Source organism: Centroberyx gerrardi, chromosome 19 (assembly GCF_048128805.1).
Source record: "Centroberyx gerrardi isolate f3 chromosome 19, fCenGer3.hap1.cur.20231027, whole genome shotgun sequence".
NCBI classification, from domain to species: domain Eukaryota; kingdom Metazoa; phylum Chordata; class Actinopteri; order Beryciformes; family Berycidae; genus Centroberyx; species Centroberyx gerrardi.
The window spans coordinates 5,145,278-5,172,663 of record NC_136015.1 but is presented as its reverse complement, the minus strand read 5'-3'; the positions used below and the strand labels follow the sequence as shown (position 1 = coordinate 5,172,663).

The window sequence follows — 27,386 nt, the reverse complement described above, 5'->3', positions numbered from 1 at the left end:
GATTTTCTTCCAGCCACTTGAAAGCTGTAGCAGATAAAACTTAATCTCTTCCCCGCGCTCTGCGGATTAAAGTCAGTGTTTCTGAGGGGACATTTTTGAAGGATTTTGCCTTTTGAAACTAGATTTTTTAAAAATTCAAATGTGAAATGAATAGAATCAACCTACCCAGTAGACTCAACCTAGGTGAAATACAAGACCCATGAGAGATGCAGGAGGTGGTCAGAGCTTTACATAACGCGTTTCACTGTGTCCATGTAATCACCATTCTGGCTCCTTCAGCTCTAGTCCTGCCTGATTGAATTAGCATATGATTACAATTTTAGATAAGACAAACGCTGGTTTCATCCTTTGCCAACAAAGCCCGGGCTTATCCATTGATCTCCCGCTTTCTTTCTCCCGATTCCTCTGTTTAGGCGTTGAGAAAGTGTTTATTCATAGATTTGGGTGATTCTTTTGTAATAAACCCACTGGCCGCTACTGGGAAATCCAATCAGATACGGTAATTCCTTTTAATTTATTCTTTCCAAATGGAAATAAGCAACACAATCACAAAGGCGCAGTCATTTACACAAGCACTATACCCACCCACTTTCCACAATTCATATTAATATCACTACATTTGGATGAATGAATATGTGCCACATTGTTGATATCAGTGTCTATGGTTCGTTTATATTATTCTCAATGGCTAGGCTACACCAGTGGTTCTCAATGTGGGGTTCAGGGAACACCAGGGAACCTTGGGGGGGTTCCAGGGGACTTTGAGAGAGTTTCAAGGGTCCTTGAGGAGGTTACAGTACCCCTCAAAGAGATTTCAGGGGTCCTTTAGGGGGTTTCAGGACTCATTGACAAGGTTTCAGGGGTCCATGAGGGTGTTCTGGGTGTTCCAGGGATCCATGAGGAGGTTCCAGGTGTCTTTGAGGGGGTTCCAGGGACCCTTGAGAGAATTTCAAGGGTTCTTGAAGTGGTTACAGGTGTCCTTCAGGCAGTCACAGGGGTCCTTGAGGAGGTTCCTGGGCTCCTTGAGGGGGTTCCAGGAGTCCTCAATGAGGTTTCATGGGTTCTTGAGGGGGTTCACTCTCACCACTGTTACCTCCCCAACTACTCCCACGGGGAAAAGTGTCAACACAGAAAGGCAACTGAGTGCCAGGATCCACCGGCAGTAAAAAGAATAAGCCGCTGCTCACATCACACCTCTATTTACAGCCAGGGTGTCTCATGGCTCAAATACTGGACATTGCCACCTCTGTCTGAACTCAGCTCTTATGCAACAAGGAGCAGAATGACCAGTGGTGGGGGGGGGTTCAACAGGTACTGCTTAAGATCCAGACAAATAATCTTAGAGCCAGGACTCACAGCAGATAGCATCAACATCCCAGACAAGGGCAAATGGAAAAGAGGAATGACTGGAGTCCAATCTAAATCCAAATCAGCTAAGAGGATTTACATTTCACAGCGATATGAATCTGATGAACATGAACTGATGATCCAGGTTCTCTGCCCTTTTGTTATGTTCTTTGCCACTTTTCTGATATTACTGACCCTGTGGTTTTTGGCAGCCAGAGTTCTTGACCCCACTTAACCAGTAAAGTGAAGACTTGCGTTAGTGTATGGACCGAAGCCAGAGGTGTTGTGCAGAGACTGGTCAGGTGATTTGTATTCCTTAAAAATGTGTTTCTTGGAGGTGCGTCCTCCATTTGTCCTTGGCCTGTTTTGCTGCTCCACAAGGAAATTATGGTGCGGGGAAATGTGCTTAATAAATGACAAGTAGACTAATATATCGCCTGGCAACTTCCTTGTAGAATCAATGGACTCTTGTGGTTTGAGATCATAAAAACATACAAGCATGATCCGTGTTCATTAGGAGGAAACTAGCTAGGTGACTCTCAGTAGACTACTTTCATTCTCTGTAATCCCATGAAATGTTTTTAAGACCATTTGCAAATGGGATACAATCCACAAAAAAATGAAATTATTTTGTAATTTTCTTCCCTGGTGTGAAATCGAGGCAAATGAACACATTTTTGGTTGGGACAATTTTTGGCACAACACCGGCATCCACATCTGCATCCCCTCCACAGGAACCAGCTATTCACTCATACAGTCTCACTTCGTAGCCATTCGCTAATGAACACACACAGAATTATGCAGCCACTCTGCCCACTCAGACGATCGGATACACACACACACACAAACACACAAACACACACACACACACACACACACACACACAGACAGCACCGCCTGGTCAAGTGATATAAAGGCATTTTTGGCCAACAGAAAGCCACTCTCCATGGTACAAACCACAGGTTGCCAAATGTTAATACAGACTAGACTGATATATGAGGCTGATATTGTCCTTTTATCTGGTGCAGTCATTGTTGTCCACTTCCAATATGATGGATATGATGCAGTATGATTGATTACATATTTATTGTAGACTACACTGGCTGTCTATGGGAAGCTATTAACTTTCTAATACAACATTTTCCACACAAATGTCCATTGGTACTGGCCTTCAAAAAGCCATAACAGTCGAACTCTATTACAGGCAGCATTGAATTTTGCCCCTGACCCCCTTGTAGGCGCTCATGTCTAGGCTATAGCAGCTGATTAAGTGGCGTGTAACCCTTCTGTCTGGAGTGTGAACACAAAGATTCACACCGAAAAGGGAAGCTATTGACGCCCACAGTGGCACATTTCCTTCACTCTTGTCATTCTGCCCAGCGCCGGAGCCAACTCAGCCACCAGGTCACTGTCAGACGACCAGCTGAACAATGACGAACCGACTGGCTGTGGAAGGGGGAGATACAGTATAGTGGAAGGAACAGGGAAGTGTGGGGGGGTTGTTTCGTAAGAACTGGGTCTGGCTGTGCGGGACCAGGCGTCGGAGGCCAAAGCAGCAACGCTTAGCAACCACTCTGCAATACAAAGACAGAGCGGGTCAGCACTTTTCACCACTCCGGAGTAAGAAAACCTGCCGCTAAGACACACAGACAAATAGCTGTTGAGGTATGCTGCCATCCTATATCCATTTGTGTACATATTAAGGGCAGTGGGTTTAGGGGCATTGGATTGTTTACATTTTCCAGCTTCATATACTGTATGACCGGTTACTGTCTTGCCATGTGGGCTGACCCATAGGGTTTCAGTATACCTCTTTGTCATTGGCAGACGGTCTCTTCGCCTGGGTGACCCGGGGCTACCGTCGACCAATCAGCCGGCGGAGGGGCAGAACCAAACCGGCCGTTAGACTGGGGAGGCCGTGGCGTGATGCTGCAGCAGCTCTGGGTTTGTGTGCATCATATTCCACACAGCAGCAGGGAGTCCAAAGGGCCCTGCTTTGTTTGAATAAGCCAGAGGCAATGAGATAATTAGGGTTAGACTGATATATGGGGCCGATATTTTATTTAAAAACTGATCTGGTTCACCTCTGATATATGATGGATATGATCCTGTTTGATTGATTACATATTTATTTTAGAATTAATCGATACTGCACTGATTATCTATGGGAAGACCTTAGTCTGAATTGATTCTAATGTGACATTTTGATCAGATTCCACACAAGTATGCATGAATATCATTTATCATTACTATTATCATGGGTTTTAGTGTCCCATGATGGTTTAAATGCTGTTTCAGAGGCTTTTTCACACTGACAAGAATAAAATTTGGAGGAAAATATCATTTTTTGTCAAGAAAAGAAAGAAATTGACAGCTTTGATCAAAAAAGCACTGCTATTGGTATCTCTCTTTAAAAAACCCGTATCTTGTTAATAACTTGCAGCATCTCTATGGAATTATAACAGGACTTGCCCAGTGTGCTACATTAGTCTCTTACATAAACTGGCCCTACATCCATCATTTTAAAACTCATTTTTGGCAACTTGCAAATTTACAGACACTGAATATCGGCAATATTAAAAAGAAATATATCAGTATCGGCATTCATTGGTCAAAGCCTGGAGAGAGTACAACCAACCTCCTCCCCTTTACTTCCCAAGAAAATGGTCAAAGGGAACAGCCTAATCATCAACTAAAACGTTCAATGTCATCAGTGCCAAATAGGCAGCTTTCATTTCAGGGACTCTCCAGCGTGTTCCTGATAAAGTCCTCTAATCTGAGTGCGTGTTGACAGAGGAACAGTGTGTAAAAGGTTGAAAAAGGAAGATCTGTTTTCAGTAGGTGAAAGGCAAGATATGGCGAACACGTACTGCGCACACAGGCTGACAGTGAGTCTGTGGCTGTTTCTTGACTCAGCACAATTCAGGTTTTAAGTACATCAGGAGAAAACAGCCCAGTCAGGCTTAAAGTTCAGTGATAAGCTTGATCAATTGCATGGAAAGGCCTTAAACGTGTCAACAGTGGGCAGTTTAGTGGTGCAGTGCTGCCCTCTGCTGGTAGTAAAGATTTTCAGAATGCAAATGCTTTCTGTTATAGTTGTTTTTGAATGTCTTAGCCTGCTCCAATTAAAGGATTTATAACTTTCAAACCCACGAGTGCCTGGATTTGGATTTTTTTTAATGCCACAAGAATATATTTATGGTCCTATTTCCTCTCCTTATGTCTTCATGATTCAAATATTTCAGCAAAATCGTGTGTTTTATCCCATCACAATTTTATTATGTGACTTTGTACAATAAAAACAAAAAGACATTACAAAATACAGATGCAGTACGCGAACAGAGCTACATGTGATGTGAGGAAAGCCGGCTTTGGTAAAGCATGATCTCAGTTCCAGCTTTCCATCCCACCAACATCTAAACACAGGGTTTCCAAATCCTGCCCCAGGGACCCCACTGTATCTGCTGTTTATTTCTGTCACACAAAATCATAAAAAACAACAACACAAAGGCTTCCTCAAAAGGAATCTATACGAGAATTTCAAATAAAAAAGTGTGCTCGTTCGTATGAAGTATTGTGCGAGCATCTCTGGAGAGTTTCTTCTTATTACACTCGGCGTGAGTGAAGTCGGGAATACATGGTCGGTTTCCAAGAGCAGGGGTGGGAAACGCTGGCTAAGATACTTGAAACGGAAATTAACACGATGTCTATAGCAGGGCCAATATATAGAAAAAAGAAATGCACAAAAAGTAAGAAAGTGTTAAATGATTTGAAGTTAAACACTGCGGTCCGTGGCTATATAATTTAAATTACACGAGATGGAGGAGCGTAACATCTTGGGAGGGAGGGAAAAAAAAAGGGAACTGAACCGAAAGGTATATAAAAAAAACAAAATGCCTGAGGTGAGCTTCAGCCTTATGCTGTCTGCCAATGTGCAGTAAGTGAAAGGCCTACTCCTTGGTTTGGTCATTTGGCGTTAAAAGAACACGCGGCAGCGCGGCATCCGACATTACCAAACTACCAGGAAGAAGAGAGTAAAGAACGACTGAACCTGTTTCCCCGTTCAACTGGAACACCAGTTGTGTTTTCTGTGTGAATATGCTTGTTACTTGTGAACGGTGACCCGCAAAATATGATTGTACAAACCGTCTCAATGTGTCCATGTTAGGAATCAATATGGAGATAATAGTTCTTTAAAGAGGAGGAAGGAAAAAGAGGGAATGGGAAGGGAGATCAAACGTAGTGGGAGTATTTTCCGGGGTGAGCCGCTCCGTGACGGTGAGTGTTAACGTCGATACCGCCCCTCCGGCTTTCATTTAATCACACAGTAATCTGGTCAAACGGCGGATGTTGTTGACAGACGGACTGACGATTCCAGGCTGGCAGGTTGGCAACTAGTACATTGTAACACGGTGGCGGTCCTCTGAAACTACTAAAATATCTTCTTCTTTTTGTTCTTTTCCAAGGTCCTGTAAAGGAAGAAGAGCAGTCGATCAGCATCCATCACATCAGTTGCCTTGTTGCAAACAGCAGCAATCTGGCTAACCTGAACGGCCTCAAGATGTCGCTGGAGTTCATTTGTATTTACTTGCATCTCAATACTGGGAGGAATTTGTTACCACATACAGTAGCGTGTAGCAAGAACCGGCTGGTCAAAAATGGGTTCTGATGATGAAACAAATCTAACAAATAGCCTTGTATGGTACAGCTTGTGGCTTTGTATAGTGCTGGGATTTCTGCCAAAACTCACTTTCAGGCCCATACTTTGTTTTGGAACAAAAACACCCACACCTAATGGAGTTTCAAGACACTCCTAACCTCCACCTACTGGCATTCACCTGCTCAGTGATGGCGGACAGTGCTATGAGCGAACCCTAACCTGACCGGTGTTGCAACACATTTCAGCTACGATAGCTAAAAAGCCTTGTTCTCAAACCAAAAAAATCAAATGACAAAGCAGAATTTTTATTCCAGTATTTTGCACTGGAGCGATATCTCCGCTTCACTAGATGTTTCTGTTGGATCTCTGCTCTAATTAACTAGCTTACTCAACTGTGAGAATGTGACTTTATTATTTATGTCAATTACAGGCCACTGTAAACAGCGCCAGAGGAAAACTCAGGGTTCCTACACCTTTTCCAAAGTCAAATTCAAGCACTTTTCAAGCATTTTCAAGGTGCATTTTCAAGCTTTTCCAACACCTTACAGCTGTGGTATATTACATATTTATATACATATATATACTCAAAATGATTATTTCACTTCTTCATCACATTAAATCAGATGTTATTGTGCTATAAACAACCAAAATGATGTTTCGTGACAGCAATGCTGTAACGATTATGTAGCGACCATTAATACCAGAGATAGTATTAGTGGAAATAAACGGGATGTTTTTCTTAACAAGTATTGCTACTCCCCTGGCTCTCGCATTAAATTTAGAATGATATATTTGGTTATCAGGTTCTTCTTAAGTTTGTAACGCTCTTTTGTGAAGGTGTGTTTCTTATAGGAATATAATATCTGGTTTAATGGTTTGGAGCTGTAACCAATCAGTTGGTGAAAATACATCTCATGAAATAAAATAAGTGCTAATATGATGATTGGGGTGATCTCAGGTTGGGCTGGAGCTGCATTACGAACGAGGGGAGAGGGATTTAAAAAGAAGTGGGCATTTAGGAGGCAGGAGGGTCCACTGAAAGATAATATGGAGCATTATGGAGTACAACACCACCACTAACTATGACCTCAATCAGGGATGCAAACTCATGGAGAGTGAAAAAGGTGACAGATACCAGGGCAGACACAAAACTACTCAGAAATCATTCACCTTAAGTGCTCTATTTTGGGATCAAAAAGGCAACTGTCACCTAAAAGGTGACTAGTTTGCATCCCTGCTCAATGCTAAACATATAATTGAATTAACACCTCTATGACAGTGTCAAAAAAACTGAACATTATAGGCATCATAAAAGTAAACTTTATGGCAGAACAGTTGTATTGGATTGTAGTATAGTAATAAGAGATGATGACAGGACAACAAAGGGGGAAATGAAGCAGAGTCTGTAACTTAGTTTACATTTTCAAACTACGCTACCGTTAACATTATTAGCTATGTCATTTAAAGGTAATGTTAGCTGTTACGTTGCATATTCCATAAATGAACGTGCCGTAATTGACATGCAATACTAGTACTACCATATTGTATCACCCTCGATCCCTCCCGAAAATTGACTATCGTTTGTATTTTTCGTTTTCAAGCCAACACTCATTGAAACGGCAACCTCCCGACATGTCGTCTATTAGCCTCCCACTCACTTCACTGTCCCATCAGAGGGCACACATCAAAAAAGACTGACACACATGCGCAGAGCGGCAAGCGAGGCTCGAGTGAGTCGTCTTCACTTTGTGCGAAAGGCAAAAGCAATTAGGCTCTCTCTCTCCAACTTATTTTATTTCTTTATCTAAAAATCAAACTATTCAGTCAGATAGCGATTTATTATGAAAGTCAGGCAATTAACGTTACAATTTCAAGCAGTTTCAAGCGCTTTATTCAAAATCCAAGCACTTTTCAAACCTTGAAAACACCACATTAAAATTCAAGTGTTTTCAAGGATTTCCAGCACCCGTAGGAACCCTGAAAACTTGACCGGTATGTGGTCAAGTTTTCCTCCAAGGTTTTGTTGTTGTGTTCAGACTCAAGGTGCAAGTAAATCGCGGCAACATCTTGAGGCCATTCGGGCTACAGTCTGGCTAACACTGGGTCGTTGCTTTCTTCATGCTTTCTTCTGCTTTTCTTCAACAGTCCAAGAAAGCAGCATTCTCTTATATAATACACTGAGGTGATGGTGTTATTGGTTTACCTGGAGGCATCTAGTTTCTGCTGCTCCAGCAGCCTCTGCTGGGCCTCCCAGTTGGCCTTCTCCTCCTCATGTTGGCGACGCTTCTCCTCCAGCTCCTTGTGTTGGGCCTCCAGGTTCTTTTTCATCTGTTCGTGACGCCGCTGGAGCTGCAGGGACGAGGAAGCACGGTCAGAGGTTAGCAATGTATGTACAAACACACACACACACAAACAAATAAACATACAAAAACATAAAAGACACCCCCTCTAGCTATGTTTCGTACACCAAAACTAAGAATAATGCTCTGCCCAATCCATACACACACACACACACACAAACACTAGGGCTCATTTGTTGACTGCACCTCAGCCTCAGAGTCTTTGAGTTTCTGGATCTTCTCCTTGACCTTCATCTCAAACACTTGTTCCATCTCCATCTCCATCTTCCTCATCTTAGCCACATGCTCCCTTCGTTCCTCCTCCATCTGGGCCAGAGGGCTCCTGGTGACACACCAACATGTTCATGTGAGAGAGAGTACATGGTGTCAGTAATGTGACATCCCAGGTCACACAAGAGCCCAGGGTGGACATTCCCTGCTAGTTTTAAGAAAAGATGGGTTTCCCCCCATTCAGAGGTGGGGCTGGATGTACAGTGGTAAGTAGGAGAAAGAGCAGGACCAGGGAAGAGGAAAGATCTGGATGTGAAAGGCCCAGCAAACTACAGGCAGAGGGACACCACTGGCCTTCCTGCAATAGAGGGCTTCCAGGTGACATAACCTAACACACCCTCTGGCAGCCATATTGGAGGTCCTCAGCTCTTGGGCAACAGTGACTAACCGTCTCTACAGAACTGAATAGACATGGTTAATTTTTGTGCCGTTTTTAATTGTGAACTGATCATTTCACCACTGATTAATCTGATTTTGTGTTTAGATAATGTCAGCTTGTTCGCTGTAAAGCTAACTGTAGTATCTGGTCAGCTAACCATCACTGTCTTGTTGTAAACACATCTGATTTGTGCACTAGCTAATGTATCTAGCAGAAGCTAGTGTTAGTAGAGGTAGTAGATGCATCTTAACATTAACGTCAGTTGCTTTCCTAAATTAGCCTGCTGGCAAGTTAGCTAGGTTAATTGAGCTTTTGGAGTAGAGACTACAGTAACCTACATTTGGAAACAAATCTAGGCAACCTTATCAGACTATTCACTATTACTGAATGGATCTAGGTACCTCTCTCTTTTTCTAGCCTGGTTGTTGTATATTTATACATTATTTGTGCACAGCCAATTCTCCAATGGACCTCCATGATGGTGCCAGATGTGGTTGTTAGGAGATTTGTGACGCAACTGCAAAGCCTCTATAACCAAGCCAACTGTATGGTACTGATTGCCAATAAGCTTTAGAGACTGGCATTGATGGGAAATATTGCACACAGGGCATGCAAAAGCTTTTTCAAAGGACAGCATATAAGGTACGCAGCTTACGACTGACTCTTACAAAGATAAATCAATATTTTCTGACCAAATAGACCTACTAAATTTTGGATCAATTTACAATATTTCATTAAAAACAAATAAATATATATACTGTATATTTAATGTAGCTGCAGGTAATAATAGCTTAATCCTATGAGGCAGGAGAAAATGAAAAAGGTTGGAGAAAGGAACAAAAGCAGCACCTCTGGAGAGGTTACGAAAAACCGAAATGACACTTACATGCCTTCGGCTGTCTCAATTCTAAAAAACAAACAGAAACACATACACACTTAACATGCTGCCATAACCCCATGCATTAGATTAGAGCAACTGATTAGCTTGTGAGAGTTTGCTGGTGATTACTGACGGCTGTAGCCTGTGAATTAGGAGTGTGATGGCGAGGAGTCAGATTAGACAGGATTGATACTAGTGGCCAGTTAGTGGGGGTTAGCGGTGGCGGGTGTATGGGCCAGAAAGGGATAGAAGGGTTAGGCCTGGTTTAGTGACAGCTTGCCATCTTTAATCTGAAGGTCCATGTGGTGCAGAACCTCTGAAGTGCAGGGCTTCTTCCAGAGAGGTTACCCAGCAGCCCAGTCTAGTAACCGGTTTCAACCTTCCATTTACTAATAACAAACTATCAGTTCACTGTGTTAACTCTGGGGCAGAAACATGAACACAACAATCCTGTGTACATTGTACTGAGGAACTCACTTGGTTAGCTGTCCTTTGTTCTTGTTGTTGTCTACGCCGTTGTAGGTGACAGCTGCTAGCTTCCTGCTACGATAGTTTTCGTAGTGAACGTTGTTGGTCACGTCCTTCAGGTCCTGCATGTGGGTTCTGGAAAATGATGTCTTGAGTTACATGTTTTGGCTTGTACTTTTCTACATTATGAATCTGCATCCATTACAGTGTTCAGCTTTTGTAGGCTCTCCATAAGCAGAAACATCAGAAACTGGGCAATCGTAAATTACATCTGCATCAAAACTACACAAGCATATGGAGAAAACATTACGTAAACTAACTGTAACATTAAATGACCTATTTATCCATGACATCAGCTTAGTTACCATCCATCCAGCTACAGCATTATTGGTGTGTTAACCTGGTTGTTGTCTAGCTAGTTCGATAGCTAATAGCAAAAAAACAAACAAACAAAAAAAAGTCTGTAGTAAAGTTATTGAATAATGGGGATGGGAATTTTTAATTCAGTAAGATGTCAGCAAAGTAACAGTGCTTCGAGAGGGATGTTCACTGCTCATTCCAGCCCTGCAGATCAATGGGAAAACGCTACAGAGGCCTAGCATTATTTTGCCACAGCGCCATCTGAGGCATTAGGCACAGATACTCAATTGGACCATCATGCACTGGAGAGCGTGTGTGTGTATTTACCTGATGAGCATGTTCCGGAGGATTGTAAAATCGCAGTGCTCTCCATTCTCCACTGTGAAAGAAGGACAGAAACAGAGGAGTTTAGGTTTATTTCAAGACTTGTTCACACTTTTCAAGGACCAGCAGATACCCTGGAACTGCATGACTGTGGAGGGCTGTAGTGCCAGAAACCATCAGCAGGCGGCATCAGATATTAGAGCTGCTCTTCGAGTCGCTCGTATATCCTCACCACAGTCCCTTGAGGTTTCTGTGGACTGCTGTGGTGGAGTGACTCGCATAGCTCTTAAACGGCCTTGCCCTCACTCTCCCGCCCTTGCTCCATATTTATGCTGACATGGAGCCAAAAACATTTTTGGTATTCCAAAACTCACTCCTCATGGGCGGCAAAAGCTGGTGGTAAACCCAGTTGCATAGTAGCAGCGCTACAATTCATCCAGTAGGTTGTGCAATGTTCAGCTCTTTACAGACACACAGACCTGAGGATAAAACATCCTATGAATACATGATGTTTCACCCCTCTCCACAGGTGGCTTCTAATTTTGTAATTTGTATAATGGACAGAGACAGAGAAACAACATCACATGAAGTAGCTGTTAAGCCTAGAGAAGGCCGTGATAACCACAGCTCTGGGTGCTGACTAGAAGGAAAGTGCTCCATTAGATCTGGGTTTAAGCTGGATATTCCTCACAGATATGGTACATCAGGTCCTATTTAGGTCCTGGTGCAGTCTGCACTTCGTCTTTTAAAGTGTAGGATAACTCAATTCCACAGGAGGCAGTTTCTGAACGACGAGAGAAAGAGCTTAGAGTAAAAGATATGTGTTACAGTAAATTCCTCTGAGCGCAGTCACAGTTCACACTGGGGTTATCTTCATCAATGTCAGAAGAGTCAATTTTTGATGGCGTGTCTTGCAACATTGCGACTGCAGCTTCCTGTCTCGCGCCAAAAAAACGACTCTCATATCCTGTGCTGAAGAAAATGTCTAGTTTACTACTGTCTGCTCAAGTGTGTCACCGTTTTTTTTTCCTCATATCAACACCAGACTAAGATTCATTGCTTGTCATGTTTTCTTTATACTCTATTTGTGGCCTGACATTCTTTGGTCATGATGTCAGATGATAAGACATAGTGTAGCTGGCGGGAACACACACACACATATAACAGCAGCATTTTAAATTTCAGCAGGCCACAAAGACACAGAATCTACTTTTTGTTTAGTTGGCTTGTACTCGATTCATATGCAATATAATCATTCCTCTGTTTCAATTGAAATTAGATTGCATGGACTGGTAAGGGAAGAAAAAAAATGTATTGTTAATGTGACACTCTTATTTGTGGGACCTGCTGCCTTTTAGTCCTTTTTGGAAATCTTATATAGAATTCATGTTTTTCATGCTTGCCAGGAGGACAACCATCTCCATGTGCTCTTGAGACTGTAGTATTTTCATTAGGTCCTTGTTGAACTGTCATGTCTGAAATGTCTGTGGCAGTAACCTTTATAGGCCAGCTGATGCTCCTGCGGACACTCGTTTTCACTCCAGCTGCACTGGAAGATTGCTTTTTCCATTTCACTTTTCTCTACTATTCAAATTGCTTGTGAAAGCCTTTGGTTAGCTAGTAGAAGATTCAGTTCATGTTCTCTGCTTTCCTGATAAGGTAAGTTGTGTCATTTTACAAGATTAGATTGTTTGATTTAGGTTTTGTATATTGTTTGCAGGCTATATTAGCAGTAACACTAGTTGTTAAGCTGCAGTACTGAGCTATTATTGATGATTTCATTTTCACTATTGTTGGCTGTCTTAGCTATAGTTATCTAGTTTGTTTGTAGTAACCTAGACAGCTTGTTAGCCAAGATGCACACAGCTGGCAAGCATGGAACTGGTGCCAAGATATTTTTTTACTCGTTTGGTCCAGCACTCCTCATGATGATATCTACTGCTGAAGCACAATCTCTGTCTCGTCTAGTATCCATAATATGTTAAAAAGACCCCGAGGGTGTGTTACGAACAGTGCCATTCCAGACTGTGGCCATTGGAATGACAGCAAAACAGGTAGACATGGATTGTGTTACTGCTTTACAATACCTCTAAACATGACCCCTGCTCAATAAAGCCATGAAAATGTGGAGAAGCAACACTCATTAAATAACATCCTCAGGCTTGTGTGTGTCTGTGTGTGTGAGAGAGGGAGAGAGAATGGAAGAGAGAGCGAGAGATCCCACTTGGTCGATCAATTTACAGGCCCTGACCGGGATCTGTTGACCTCTGACCCCTCACCTTCAGCCACGCCCCAGGGGTACTGCCTCCCGCGCACTCGCTTTCCATTGACCTCGATAATGGTGTTACTACCGACCACGGCCAAGGGTAAACGATCCTGCAGAGGGGAGGGAGGGGACACAAGTGTTGCATAGCTGACCCACGGTGGCTAAAAATATACTCTAGGCTATGGGTGTACACTAACAAACACATTAACACAACACACCATAAATAAGAAGACACTGCATCTAAAAAGATACTGGACATAATTTCCTCAAGAGGGTTATAGTAGTAGTAGAGGTAGTAGTACTAATAATAATCGCTGTTAGTATGGCACTCAAAACAAGTTAAAAAGCGCTTTAACAATTGAAAAAAAAAAAACCTAACATCAAAAGTAAATCAAGAGGACACCACAAGGATTAGAGGGAAAAAATAATAGTAAAAAACGATAGGATAAAGTCTATGAAAATAAGTTCAACAAGTGATTTCTGTGAATTTTATTGTAGTAAAAGTATGAAGAAATTGTATTTTTAAAGGGCCAAAAATTGAGTGAAGACAGTATTGGACTTTAGGATTGCAACAAATTGGCACTGCTTTTAAGGCACATATACTATGAAAGAATGCCAAGTGTAATGTAAATGCAGTGCATGATGGGACAAAAAAAGGCCATGTGATAAAGTGCCCTAGATCTGCGTGAAGCAGCAAAATGGGTCAATATCTGTGCGCAGACTAGTTGGTTTGTCCTGTTCAACCAAACTCACAGAGACAGTTTCACCTAAAGATTTATGGAGGGATGCTTTAGAACTAAAAAGCACAAACCTTGATTTTCTTGACCAGCTTCATCTCCTCCTCATCGTCTGTCTCTGGGAACTCGTAGATTTTGATTTTGTGTTCCTGGATTTCTCTCATGATCTATACACAGTGAGCGACGGGAGAGGAAACAGGGAAAGGCAGGGTGAAATAGAAAAGCGTGAGAGGAAATGCAATGAAGAGGCCGTTTCGTTTCACCGGCCTGTTCTATCTGGGACAATCAGGTCCGTAAACATCAATAGTCACACTGGAGGTCAGTCAATGCACACAGAAGGAGGAATCTACCTGCTTATTCAGCACACACACAAATGCATGCACGCTGTCTCACTGCACATACAAAGACATGTTCACAGCAACATGCAATATCTGAGAATCAATATAGTGTAGTTTATATACTGGATGACACTAACTTTGGTTCCTAACATACAGCATTGCGAGTGATTGAACAGCAGAACAGCACGAAAAAAGTAAATAGCAGCCAGTAGTTTCAATGAGGCTTCAACAGTGACAGCGAACTCAGTGAACTGAGTCGATCTGGTCACATTGTCTCTATTTCAGCCACAACTGCCTGAAAACTGCGGCTACTGGTGGAAAACTGGACTGGTACTTCCTTTATTTTGTTCATGCAGGGCTAGATGGACAATTAAGTGACAAATAAATTGGTCATAGAGTTTTTTTAAGACCTTTTTAATGCTACCTGTGATTACATTTAAGACCATTTTAACAACCAAAACAAAGAAGCAAACCTGGCAAAACCAGCCTGTTTATGATAGAAGAGAAAGTTGTGAAACTATAAAACAGCAGTATAAGAAAAAGGACACCAGGAAATTAATTCCTAAGAGATATGAAGTCCAATTGGTGTGTGGTAAAGCAGATAGGATGCATATTGTACTATTAAACCTGTTCTGGATTAATGTAAGAGTGGACATGCAGTGAAACGAAACCTGTCATTGTATGGTGATCCTGTAGTCAAATTCACTAACACGCCAACAATAACATTTGAACAAGTTATACAAGCCACTTAAACAGAACATAACAAGAAATACAGACAGAGCCGACACACACCTGTTTCTTGAACTGTTGGCACTCCTCAGGAGTCATTGTGTCGGCTTTGGCGATGAGGGGGATAATGTTCACTTTTTCATGTAACCGTTTCATGAACTCGATATCGAGGGGCTTCAGTCTGGAGAAGGACGCACAGAGAAAAGAGGTTTTGAGTTTCAGCAAATTTGCTCGGTTTAAGTGGGAGCTTGAGGGTCCAGGTTAAGCCGGCTGACTCCCAGCCCTGCCGCCTCTGTATGGCATGGGGTCAGTGCCAAGTTTCATGGCTTGGCTGACCTGACTGGGAGCAACTGGGACTAAGTGGTGTTTGAATGGGAAGGACTGTTGAAACTGCACATCTGGACGGCCAGACAACACTGTAAATCTGAGCTGTTTGGATTCTGTATCCCTACAAATCCTCTCACGTAAATAACTGTCATTATAGTGTCTTGCTTGTTTCTGCTATTGTATGTGTGTGTTGCTGCTAGGGCATCTCAATAAGGCTCTATTTGGGCAGAGGGCCAGTATGTAGTCCAGTGTCCAGTCCAATCCAGTCTCTAAGCCAAGAATGATGCTCTGTCTGATCCATACACACACACACACACACACACACACACACACACTCACACACACAGCTCCAGTGAAGATGCTGATAATGAATGGATCCATATGGTGCCTTTCTTCTGCCATGAGAGTCAACAAGGCTGTGATCAGAGACCCACACTGGGTCACTCTGGGCCAACAGGCTCAACAGTGCTGGACTGTAAAACCACCTTTTGTTGTAGGCAACACAGAGCCGCCCAGTGTGTAAAAACAGCCAGGGCAGCTGTGTGTGTGTGAATGTGTGTTTGCTGACCAAAGGGCCAGAGCCAAGACACAGATGGGAGGAATGAGGTCTCCAGGTCAGTGAGCTCAGGACAGATTACACCAATGTTATTCCTGACTGGTAGCCTGGTAGGAGGCCACAGGCAGAGCCGGCTGGGCTTGTACAGCTTGACTCTTGGCCAGGGAGTGACAGAGCAGGCAAACGCCATGGAAACACATCAGCTGAAATGTCCTGCAGCTATTTGGCTCATTACTTACTATGTGACAAATTCGGAGGGTTGGGCCGATCACTTCATAGTTGGAATCATATCCGTATCTGTACAATAAGCCTAAATACTCCCATGATTGGACTCGGAAAAACAGTCGGCAGCACGTAGGCCTAAAAGTTAATTTAGCATGGACGCATTTACTTTAAATAATAGTACATAATTGCACATTGTATTGGTTGATTGAGTATAGATGGTTTCGCTGCGTTTGTGAAATTCCCTGATATTCCCTGTCTACTCCTGAGAATTTATCAAATTCCCCGACTTTCCCTGTCTGGAATACACATAGAAATTCTGTGATATTCCAGAAATTCCAAGACCAGTAGGATCAATAGGATACCTACCCATGTCCAGAGGGTGCGATGAAGTAGAGGCAACAGTGCACTCTGTTGTCGGGCATCAGACGTCTGTTGACCCGGGACTCTGCGTTGAGGTAGTCCTCAAACTTACTGTCGATGTGATCGATGACGGGCTGCCAGCTAGGGATGACACATCATTACTCGATGTCAGGAACAGTGTTTCCACACAAAACATATAGTACATATAATACACAGTACAGTAATTCACATGAACCGGTGTCAGTAGGTTCAGCTCACCAGTTACTGTTGTCAACAGCATCGCCAAACCCTGGGGTGTCAACAATGGTGAGCAGAAGCTGGACTCCCCCTTCCTTTACCAGAACCTTGGACTGCTCCACCTGCAACAACCAGGAATATAGAAGGAAATCAGTCAGGAGGACATTTGCAAATATTTACCATACTGTACAATAGCGTTTTTGCCAATTTTATACCAGCGATTCCCTCAAATCTAATCCCTGTATTGATGTTAGGAGCCTTGTACATCAGACCTACATACTGTATCTCCACACTTTGGTGGCTCCAAATGACAGGTAACTGTTTGAAATTTAAGGACCTGAATACCCGGAAATCATGTAACATGATGTCAGTAAACTGCACACAGCACACTCTGGACGGAGCGCTCGCTCACTGCTGTTTAGGAGGCATTTTTATATTTCGCTCTTAAGTTCCGATTAGTCACTTCCTGTTCCCAGAGGTTTCCTGCCAGCAACCACACAGACACCAGAATTTCATTTGGGTGAATCTTCAGCGTCTCAGTGAGGATGGGACACGCTTCTCTGCTGCAGCCCCACTTTGCAATTTAGACTGATAAAACAGTTTATTTTTACATAATAATCTTGCCTAGTGCAGCTTAAAATCAAAAATGAAAGTAATGATTCTCTGCTCTACACTACTCATATTTATAATGGTGTGTGCTAAACACTATCAATAATGTGTGAAACTGCCCATCAATCAGACATAAAGTTGAACAATTTGTGCATTGAAACTCATGCATTGTTGTAGTTTGATTCGACTCAACACACTGTGCTTGATTAAGCAATAAGCCACTAAGGTTTCATCCACCTTCTGTAGTTCACTGCCTACTGTATTCATCTATCCAATAACTACTGGAATCACTTCTTATATACACACACTAATGCTCAATACCCGACCCCACAACTCAATTAAACTAGAAAATAAACATACAGGTTTTGAGGTCAACAGTAAAATGCTCAATAATCCAAATGCTTATTTTGAAGGGAATTAAGATGTCAAGAATGCATGAAAAGACACCAAAATACTGCCTGTTCATCTTTTACCTGAGGGTAAAACCTGAATATGACCTATGACATATGACTTGACCCTCGCTGGTTACTTTTTCTCTTTAGCTGACTACCCAATATGCTTGTGTAAAAAACTGACTATGCCAGAACTAGAACAGCTCTGCAAACCAATTAATCACAGCAGGCAAAAGCTAATTTGCAGCCACTGAGCATGCAATCCAAGATCTGAGCGGATCTTTGGCCACAAGATAGAAGAGAGAATGCTGCAGTAATGCAAGGATAAACCTAGTGAATAGAGCTGCCTCTGAACATATCAGGAAGGGCCAGAAGAGTTGGGCTTTAATCAGCATGGGGTCCAGGCAGCACTCGTGATCAGCAGATGAACTTCCCATCTGATTTAATCAGCAGATCTGTATCAGACCTTGCCTGCCATGCTCACATATCAGAGACTGAGACCATTTTGTATGTGTGTGTTAGAGTGAGTGATGAGAAACACTGCGCATGGTTGGCTAGGTCAAGCCAGGTCTGCTTAGCAGTTAGTAGACAGACACTGACATTACAGCACTACCTCAATTATATTCTACCATGTAGTAACACTCTATTGCCTTTGGTTAGAGTCCAAGTGTAAACAGAAATTCTTCTTAAGTTGATGGCTTGAGATAAAAATGTAGAGTGCTGTGATTGGTTGTGTAGTAAGGTTGTATAACATTTTAAGAAAGCTGCTTGTTTCCCTGAGGAGTAGGCCACATATGAGCTTAACCTCAGCTAAACTGAGCTGTTACCTTACACTTAGGCAGCACCGCAGAATGTCCATGGTATGCTCGCTGGCTGGGGCTGGGCTGCACTCTCCACACACCACGCTCATATATCCTACACTGTCACACAGCAAAACCAGGCTCTCATAACACATCGCTACCCTCTGCAAACCTACTCGCACCAATTCAAATGCAAAAGTGAATCATAGAAAAAAAGACTAACAGCGGGAGTTTGGTGGTGAGTGTCTCTTTGAAAGCAGCCGGGAGAAGGACTGAGGGTTTGCTGGACTAAATGAGCCATTTCTGGCCAGATTCCTTGTTTGGGTGGTTGACACACAGCTGCTTAACCAGGGGAATCCATGTTTAACAAATGGAGGGCATAAGGCAGATTTAAATGGCAGTATGAGCAGTGCTACAGCGAGGCCAATGAAGCCACAGGCTCCATGATATAGGAAAACTGTAAGCTGTTATTCACCTGCAGACTCTACTAATGTCTGACCCAGAAAGGAGCTGCATTCTCAACTATTATCTAGAGAGGAAGGGTCAGGAGTAGGGATGCACCGATCCGATACTTGGCATCGGTATCGGGCCGATATTGGCCTAAAATGCTGGATCGGACATCGGTGGCAGCTAACGTTATAATCCGATCCGATCCAGAGCAATCAGTTCGAGCCCCCGGAGTAATAAACGGGCGTAGTCGCCTGCCGTAAAACATGCCTGAGTTTGCACGTGACGCGACACGAGTGAGTGAAGAAGTTGGAAAAAGAAAGCGAGCGTGCAGGCAATGTGCTGATGTAAACATGTCAGCGGTTGGGAATTATTTTAGCCACAAAGGGATGCTAGATGGCTATGCCATTACTAGCGTCCCAAAGATCTTTATGCAACTCACTTTACCAAGAACTTCATCTGGCGACGCCTTCCAAACGCCTGCTCCTTAGCTCAAACTTACCTCGAGTGTCCTTGGGCTTAGTATCATGTACACGCCACCATAAAGGTTTCAATTAAGTCTTCCGTTTTCACAAAACGAAGCTTTTTGGAGATGGGGGCTAAAGCTAATGCTACCGCGCTGATGACGCTGACGCGACCTGTGCGTGCGTCAGCGTCAGTGACTGTCAACACTGTCAGTGAACGGAGGAACAGGCTGACAGCAGAGAGAGGTGAGATGCTTCTGTTTCTGAAGAAAAACCTGCCTCTTGTCCTTAAGTGATTAAAACTAGACTAGACTTGGCACACACTGGATGTTATGCCCAGAAAAAGCCTATGTGTAGCAGTATTTTTTCTGTCAGTTATTCACACTAAAGAAGAGGAAAAAATATATAAGCAAAGGCTGTATGGTTGTTTCAATATTGTTTTGTAGCAGTATGCACTGGTCAGTTTATTGCTCTTTTGCACTTTTGTGAGTTTTTTTGCACTGTATCCCTATATTGCAGCAATCTTTTATATATCCTAGGAACTGTCATTCCTATTTTGGTCAGTTCTTTTGCCCTGCTGCTTTTCTTTTTTTTAACAATAAAATTATTGTTCCCATTAGGGATGCACCGATACCGTTTTTTTACTGCCGATCCGATAACGATACCAGAATTTTGAGTATCAACCGATACCAAGTACCAATCCGATATTGACCCCTTTTTTTCTTCTGTAATTACACAGCTGCATACAACATGTAAATAACATGGGAACAATAATTTTATTGTTAAAAAAAAGAAAAGCAGCAGGGCAAAAGAACTGACCAAAATAGGAATGACAGTTCCTAGGATATATAAAAGATTGCTGCAATATAGGGATACAGTGCAAAAAAACTCACAAAAGTGCAAAAGAGCAATAAACTGACCAGTGCATACTGCTACAAAACAATATTGAAACAACCATACAGCCTTTGCTTATATATTTTTTCCTCTTCTTTAGTGTGAATAACTGACAGAAAAAATACTGCTACACATAGGCTTTTTCTGGGCATAACATCCAGTGTGTGCCAAGTCTAGTCTAGTTTTAATCACTTAAGGACAAGAGGCAGGTTTTTCTTCAGAAACAGAAGCATCTCACCTCTCTCTGCTGTCAGCCTGTTCCTCCGTTCACTGACAGTGTTGACAGTCACTGACGCTGACGCACGCACAGGTCGCGTCAGCGTCATCAGCGCGGTAGCATTAGCTTTAGCCCCCATCTCCAAAAAGCTTCGTTTTGTGAAAACGGAAGACTTAATTGAAACCTTTATGGTGGCGTGTACATGATACTAAGCCCAAGGACACTCGATGTAAGTTTGAGCTAAGGAGCAGGCGTTTGGAAGGCGTCGCCAGATGAAGTTCTTGGTAAAGTGAGTTGGATAAAGATCTTTGGGACGCTAGTAATGGCATAGCCATCTAGCATCCCTTTGTGGCTAAAATAATTCCCAACCGCTGACATGTTTACATCAGCACATTGCCTGCACGCTCACTTTCTTTTTCCAACTTCTTCACTCACTCGTGTCGCGTCACGTGCAAACTCAGGCATGTTTTACGGCAGGCAACTACGCCCGTTTATTACTCCGGGGGCTCGAACTGATTGCTCTGGATCGGATCGGATTATAACGTTAGCTGCCACCGATGTCCGATCCAGCATTTTAGGCCAATATCGGCCCGATACCGATGCCAAGTATCGGATCGGTGCATCCCTAGTTCCCATGTTATTTACATGTTGTATGCAGCTGTGTAATTACAGAAGAAAAAAAGGGGTCAATATCGGATCGGTACTCGGTATCGGTTGATACTCAAAATTCTGGTATCATTATCGGATCGGCAGTAAAAAAACGGTATCGGTGCATCCCTAGTCAGGAGCTCTGGAGGGTGTTTTGTAAACACTGACGATATGCTGGACTGCGTTACTGACATGTAGCTGAAGTACCAATTGCAGAAACACAAGAAGAAGACAGAGAGAGAATAAGTGAGAATAAGTAGCAGTGTTGAAAGTGTAAGGATGTAAATCTATGGAAGAAACCTTATTCAATCAGTCAGTCCCCACTGATGGAATGCATGCAGGCCTTTTATTGGCTAGCGTGACGATCTGTGTACCCTACCCCCACTCCCACCCTAACAACACCTGGCTGGTTAGCGCTGGTGGGCTGCAGGACTCCTCTGCTTTACTGTTTGTTGCTGCAGCATGGGATTCCCCAGCAAGGCCCTTATAGCGGCCCACGACCCCCATGACCTCAATCCACCACTTACTGGAATCCTTCAGAGTTACATCATGGCCCTGTTGACCCCTGAACTCTGAGACTGGCTACTGGTAGGTTGGGGTCAAGTTAAATTGATGAAGTTAAGACTTTTAATTACCTTTTTTTAATGTCAAAGGTCTATACTGTGTGACTGGGCTGGTTTCTCATCAGGAAAAGACGAAACTGCCAAGAAACAGCAACATTTTTAACCTTTAACACTAAAATTAAGACGTAAAATGCTATATTTGACAGTATTCCAGACCTTTAAGGCTTTAGGTTTAGATAATTTAAGACATTACGACTTTTTCAAGACCTGCAGTCACCCTGCATCCAGACTGGTCATAGGTCTACAGGTCTCATGTCTTTAGGAAACTACCATTATCACAGTGCCATGTACAAGATTCACAAGGGTTTTCATCACCAGCAACCCACAAAAACATCTCTTAAATGCTGTGAAAGAGAGATGCTTTTGATGCTTGAGACACTAGCAATGATGATGCAGGCTTGACAGGCTGAACAGATGAGAACATGTTGCAGTTCTGTACTAAACAAGTGTGTGAAACACTCCCTGTCTGGGATGAATTAGAGATGGTACTATAGATCATAAGTGTAAGTTGTAAACGGGTAGGACAGAGACCAGCGCTGCTGACTAGACAAAGTTGTGAAAAGTCCTACAGCGTCTGTCTCTACTCCATAACAGGATGAGTCAAGCCACAGACATGCCTCTTAACGAAACAGGCCGACCACAGTCAGTGAGCTCATGGGAAGAGGAACAACACTAGACTCAGCCATGTCGCATAAGGGCATTAACATAAGACCTCAGTACCACTGTCTACCAGTGTATGACTGTCTTTACCAATGTATGGTATTGATGCCACAATCAACTTTGCTATCTGTAATCTTTTAAGGCATAAAAGGGTATGAAGAAATGCTGGATTCCTACAGTACGATCTCATGTTTTTTAATAATGTATCAGGGGCAAAACAATCCACACACCATGTAGTCAGGGCAAAATAGCCTCAATAGCAAAATCACATGATCTAATGTTTTCAGTTGCAAAAACACAGAACACTTCTGTTCAGTTTAAATCTTATGTTAACATGCATTGCACTCTGTATAGGCCAATATGAAAATTACATATTATGATTATCTTGGCCAAAATTATCTCAATATACGATATTATCTTGATAATTATTAATAAGGTGAAAACCTTAAAAATAGTACTGCAATATGCTCCAATTACTGCAATTATAGTGTTTTACTGTCCCATCCCTAACTCTGTATACTCATGTTGCTGTCTGAAAAAGTCAGTAATCACAGTAGTCATGGTAACAGAAATTGGGGCCGGTGTCATTACCATTAGTGAGGTATCGCTAAAACTACTATTCTAGAACAGGTATTCAATAGAAAAACAGTTCCAATGAAACACAGCCCTGGTTGAGGGTGAGAGAACAAATTATCTTATCCTTTTATCCTCTCAGATTCCACTGAAGCTGCAGTAGAAGTCTTGTACATAAAGAGTGAGGCATGTCTATGCAGTGCCAGCAGAATTTATTTGGCTGAAACTTGGCTCAGCGCACCCGGCAGTCGTCTGGCTAATCACCAAGCCCCTGTCCTCGTATCCTCTCCACACTTACCTAGCCTTATTAACTACCAGCAACAGAGACATCTGCCCGGGCCTATCACCTCCAATAATTTAAACCCACTTTATCAGCCCGCCTGCTCATCCTGCTCTCCTCAGGCCTCCAAATGGATAGGACTGGGATTCATTACATTGAGCATTCCGCCGGGTTTCATCACATTGCTCTGGCATGACTTGGAAACAAAAGTGACCACAATTATTTGAAATGTAATTCGTTTGTGGTTCCGAGGGAGAGAGTGAGAGAAAAGCGCTCTCTGTTCTCCATCTTTATCGTCTCATTCCCCTCTAGGATAAACAAGCAATACATACATTTCATTACAAGCATACATTTCAGCTCTGCAAATCCCCCACTGGGACTCTATGTTAACCAGCACAGTTTCTCATGAGGAGCCTCTAGGAATCCTCTGTAGTAAAAACATTCAGTGTGGGAGCCAACAGAAGCAGATAAACTTCAAAGTCTAATCCGCGTACACACACACACAGACACACGCACAGTCTAAATCTCATTTAAACTTTTAATAAGAGCTGAGGAGGTGTAATGGGCAGGTAAACACATTGGTAGTGGCACTAGGGTGAAGGCAGACAGAGCCCCTCACTGTGTTGCCAGGGATTACAGGGGATTTAGCGCAAAGTAGTAGATCATAGGGAACAGGTGAAGGGAAGCCCCTTTACATGCTGCTGATCTACTGTACAGCAGCCCAGACCTAACAGGTAAGTCGCCCATTAAATACAGACAGAAGGCAGAAGAGAGAGAGAAGCCGGACGGGTGTTTCTGTTGGAGCTGCTTCACACAGACAGTATCACCTTTCACACTTCAAAAAGGAGCTGGAAGACCAACTATGCAAGAGGCTCTTTGTGGAGGGAAGGAATTTCTTTGCAGCCCTGTCTGAAGGCAGCTCCTGCAACTGTGTCATTGTGATAAGGATACAAAATTTGAGAGTTAGGGCGAAAACCACCTGTCTGGCACATTCAGTGTCACTTCTGGTAAAAATCTCTTTCTTGGCGCAGTGGACATTTCATAACACCTTTAAATAGCTACAAAACCCACAACAAAAATGCCCCCTATTGATCAATTTTAAAATACTTTGGTAGACTTTTTTCTGTATCTGTACTCCACATACAGTATGTACCAATTTTTGTGAATATTGGACACACAGTCAATGAGTTCTGCCTAATTTTGTGATAGGCCACACCTGTTATAAACTGCATTGGCGAATATCTGCGAAACCATGTAAAGCATCAAAACACCAGCTGCAGTTTTGGTCCACGGATGGTTTCTGCAAAGTTTAGTGACAATTGGACCAAAGGTGATGCCAAAATGTCAAAAATGTGTTGACAGTTTATCAAGCCTATCATGTACCATCTCACAGGAAACAGCTGGAAAACAATAATAAACCAGCACAAAAAACGAAGAATCTTGCGGATAACCACTAATCATAACAATCTCAGCAAGTTCTCGTCTTCCACCAATGCCAGTACAACAGATGAGGTGTTTTACTGTCAAAAAGAAGACAGCTAAACAGCCTGGTGCAGGAGTGAAGCCAGCCAGCCAAAAACCTGGTGCTCTATGCCTGAGCCACCTGCCTGCTGCCCTGGATAGGAATGCTAGCCAAATGACATGATCACCATTACAGCGCTTTTTAAAACACACAAGTTCCTGCGGTTTCCATGGATTCTTACTTACTGGTTCACACCCTCTTGACACATGATGACACATCTTACTGAGAAACTTTACAGTGCGGGTAGGATTCAGGCCTAACCTGGACCTATGTGAAATCATAATCAGTCATTGGACAGTCATGTGAGGCTGTTCTGAGGAAGTATTCTGTCCGGGGGGAGGGGGCGCTTCTGGCAGAGCGACGGAGCAGAATACTGATAAGCCAGCCTTGTTTTATCACTAGCTCAATCGGCACAGGAAGCTGTTTGTTGGGAGTTTCGTACAGCGCATGCGACCGTCAGATCCTACACAACTCCCAGGCTGTTTACCACTGTCAGCGCTGGGCGTTGCCCAGTGGCTGCACTTTAAATGAGGTGTATGAGATCCACTGTCATCGAGAGGCAGAAAAATCAAACGTCAGGGCCTGTCAGCATTTGGCCGGGCTGGGGAACTCATTCAGGCAGCTGTAAGCCATGCAGGATCACATTTTCTTGCTATCTTTTAAAGGCGATGTTAGGCTCTGGGTCCAACCTGGGATCTCTGTATTAGGGTTTGCCATATATGGGTCTGATATTGGCCTTTTATTAAAAAATAGAATCTGCCAGTCAGAGTGGTCCACCTCTGGTATAATGGATATGATGCAGCTTGTTTGATTACATATTTAATGTAGAATTGAATTGATTGTCTATGGGAAGCCCTTAACCTGAACTGATTATAATGCAACATTTTGATCAGATTGCATGCATGAATACGTAATTATCATCATCATCATCATCATCATCATCATGCGTTTCAATGGAGAGTTTTAGTATCCCATGGTCTAGATGCCGACAAGAAACCAATTCTGGGGGAAATATTGAATAGCAGAAATTTTCTGGCATGAAAATGGTCAAATTTACAGATATTGAATGTCACCACAAAGCTTGAATCCAAAATATGTTTGTATCGGACTTAGAAAAAACCTATATTGGTCAAACCCTACTCTGTATTAGTGATTAGCAAGAGCAGCGAAGTCCTCTCTCAACAAACAGAACCAGAGGCTATCTGAAATTGTCAAAACCTATACTAATCATTGCGATATTAAATGTCCTACATTAGAAAACCTTGGCTCACATCAACCCTTGGCATACTCATCTCTGAGAAACACTGGCTCTTTGAGAAAAAGCAAGAAAGGAACCTGCCTCACCTAACTTGTTTTTCTGTAGATAGCCATAGTTTTTTCCATTGTTTACACTGCAGCCTTGTGGAGCAGAAAGAGTTATAAATATTGTGGTTACAGAGATGTTCATCGCCACTGAGCCATAGCCACTGGCCATCACAGCTACTCTAAACCCACTACTGTTAGCATTGGCACAGTCCTGCCTTGCTGCCAAATGGTTTACACAGACACACACACACACTTCAACTCCCTCACTCCAGTTGTATGCACACACACCCAACTTTCCCATTCAACGCATGACTGTAGACAGCTCCACATCAATCAATAAATGCATGTACACACTAACAAACTCACGCTCTCATGTGATCATGAAAAACTTGAGTAATAGTTTCTCTCACTCACATGATCCACACTGAGTTGAAGCTCCTCATACTTGCAGCACAGCCTTATTCATTCACACAGGAGCAGAGAGAGCCCACACACATCCAGCCACCTACAGGATCAATCAATAATGTACCTAGCTTCTTCTTCCCATGTGATCCATTTGTGCTGCAGCTGAAACATCGATGTCATCGCACACCCACCTCTGCCTCATCCTCACTCTTTATCTGCCATCTGTTTTTCTCTACAAATCTTTTTTTTTTTTACTTGTGCATTTCATCAACAAATCAATGTGACACTCCAGCCTACATAGGAGAGCTTTTGTGGGGGCTGGCAAGTCAGGATGGCCAAGCGTAGGTGGCCAGCCTGACTTCTTCCTCAGTCCACCCCTCAGTCAGAACCAGTACTAGTCCTGTGGTTCTGGGAGTCCAGCATATTCAGCCGTGGTTAACACAGAGGAAGCCTCTGAAGGAGTAATGGATTTACAAAATGATATTTAAAAAGGCATTTTACTTTTTGTTATTCCGTTTACTCAAGTGTTTTCCTATTAATTTTCCTTAAAAATCATATCTGGTTCAGTGAGTGTCATCCACCTCTATGATGAATATGATGCAGATTGATTGATTACTTATTTATTGTAGAATTGATCAATACTAGACTGGTTGTCTATGGGAAGAATGTAACCTGAATTGATTCTAAAGAGACATTTTGATCAGGTTCCACATAATTGAATATG

The 27,386-nt window shown here is 42.8% G+C and overlaps 1 protein-coding gene across 4 annotated transcripts in view; it reads right to left on the bottom strand.

The window, feature by feature from the left end:
* Nucleotides 1-4,600: 4,600 nt before the first annotated feature.
* LOC139918226 (septin-7) overlaps nt 4,601-27,386 on the bottom strand; it is a 36,935-nt gene continuing 14,149 nt past the window's right edge. For 2 of the 4 annotated variants that reach the window (XM_078290387.1, XM_078290386.1), the window contains 11 exons: nt 16,845-16,945; nt 16,593-16,727; nt 15,182-15,299; nt 14,126-14,218; nt 13,328-13,424; nt 11,052-11,103; nt 10,374-10,499; nt 9,903-9,923; nt 8,554-8,689; nt 8,211-8,356; nt 4,601-5,816 (listed from right to left, as the gene is read on the bottom strand). In XM_078290387.1, coding sequence (XP_078146513.1) covers nt 5,780-5,816; nt 8,211-8,356; nt 8,554-8,689; nt 9,903-9,923; nt 10,374-10,499; nt 11,052-11,103; nt 13,328-13,424; nt 14,126-14,218; nt 15,182-15,299; nt 16,593-16,727; nt 16,845-16,945 — 1,062 coding nt within the window. In that variant the 3' untranslated portion in view covers nt 4,601-5,779. The remainder of the gene's footprint in view (nt 5,817-8,210; nt 8,357-8,553; nt 8,690-9,902; nt 9,924-10,373; nt 10,500-11,051; nt 11,104-13,327; nt 13,425-14,125; nt 14,219-15,181; nt 15,300-16,592; nt 16,728-16,844; nt 16,946-27,386) is intronic. The other 2 variants (XM_071907529.2, XM_071907527.2) reach the window with 1 other exon arrangement.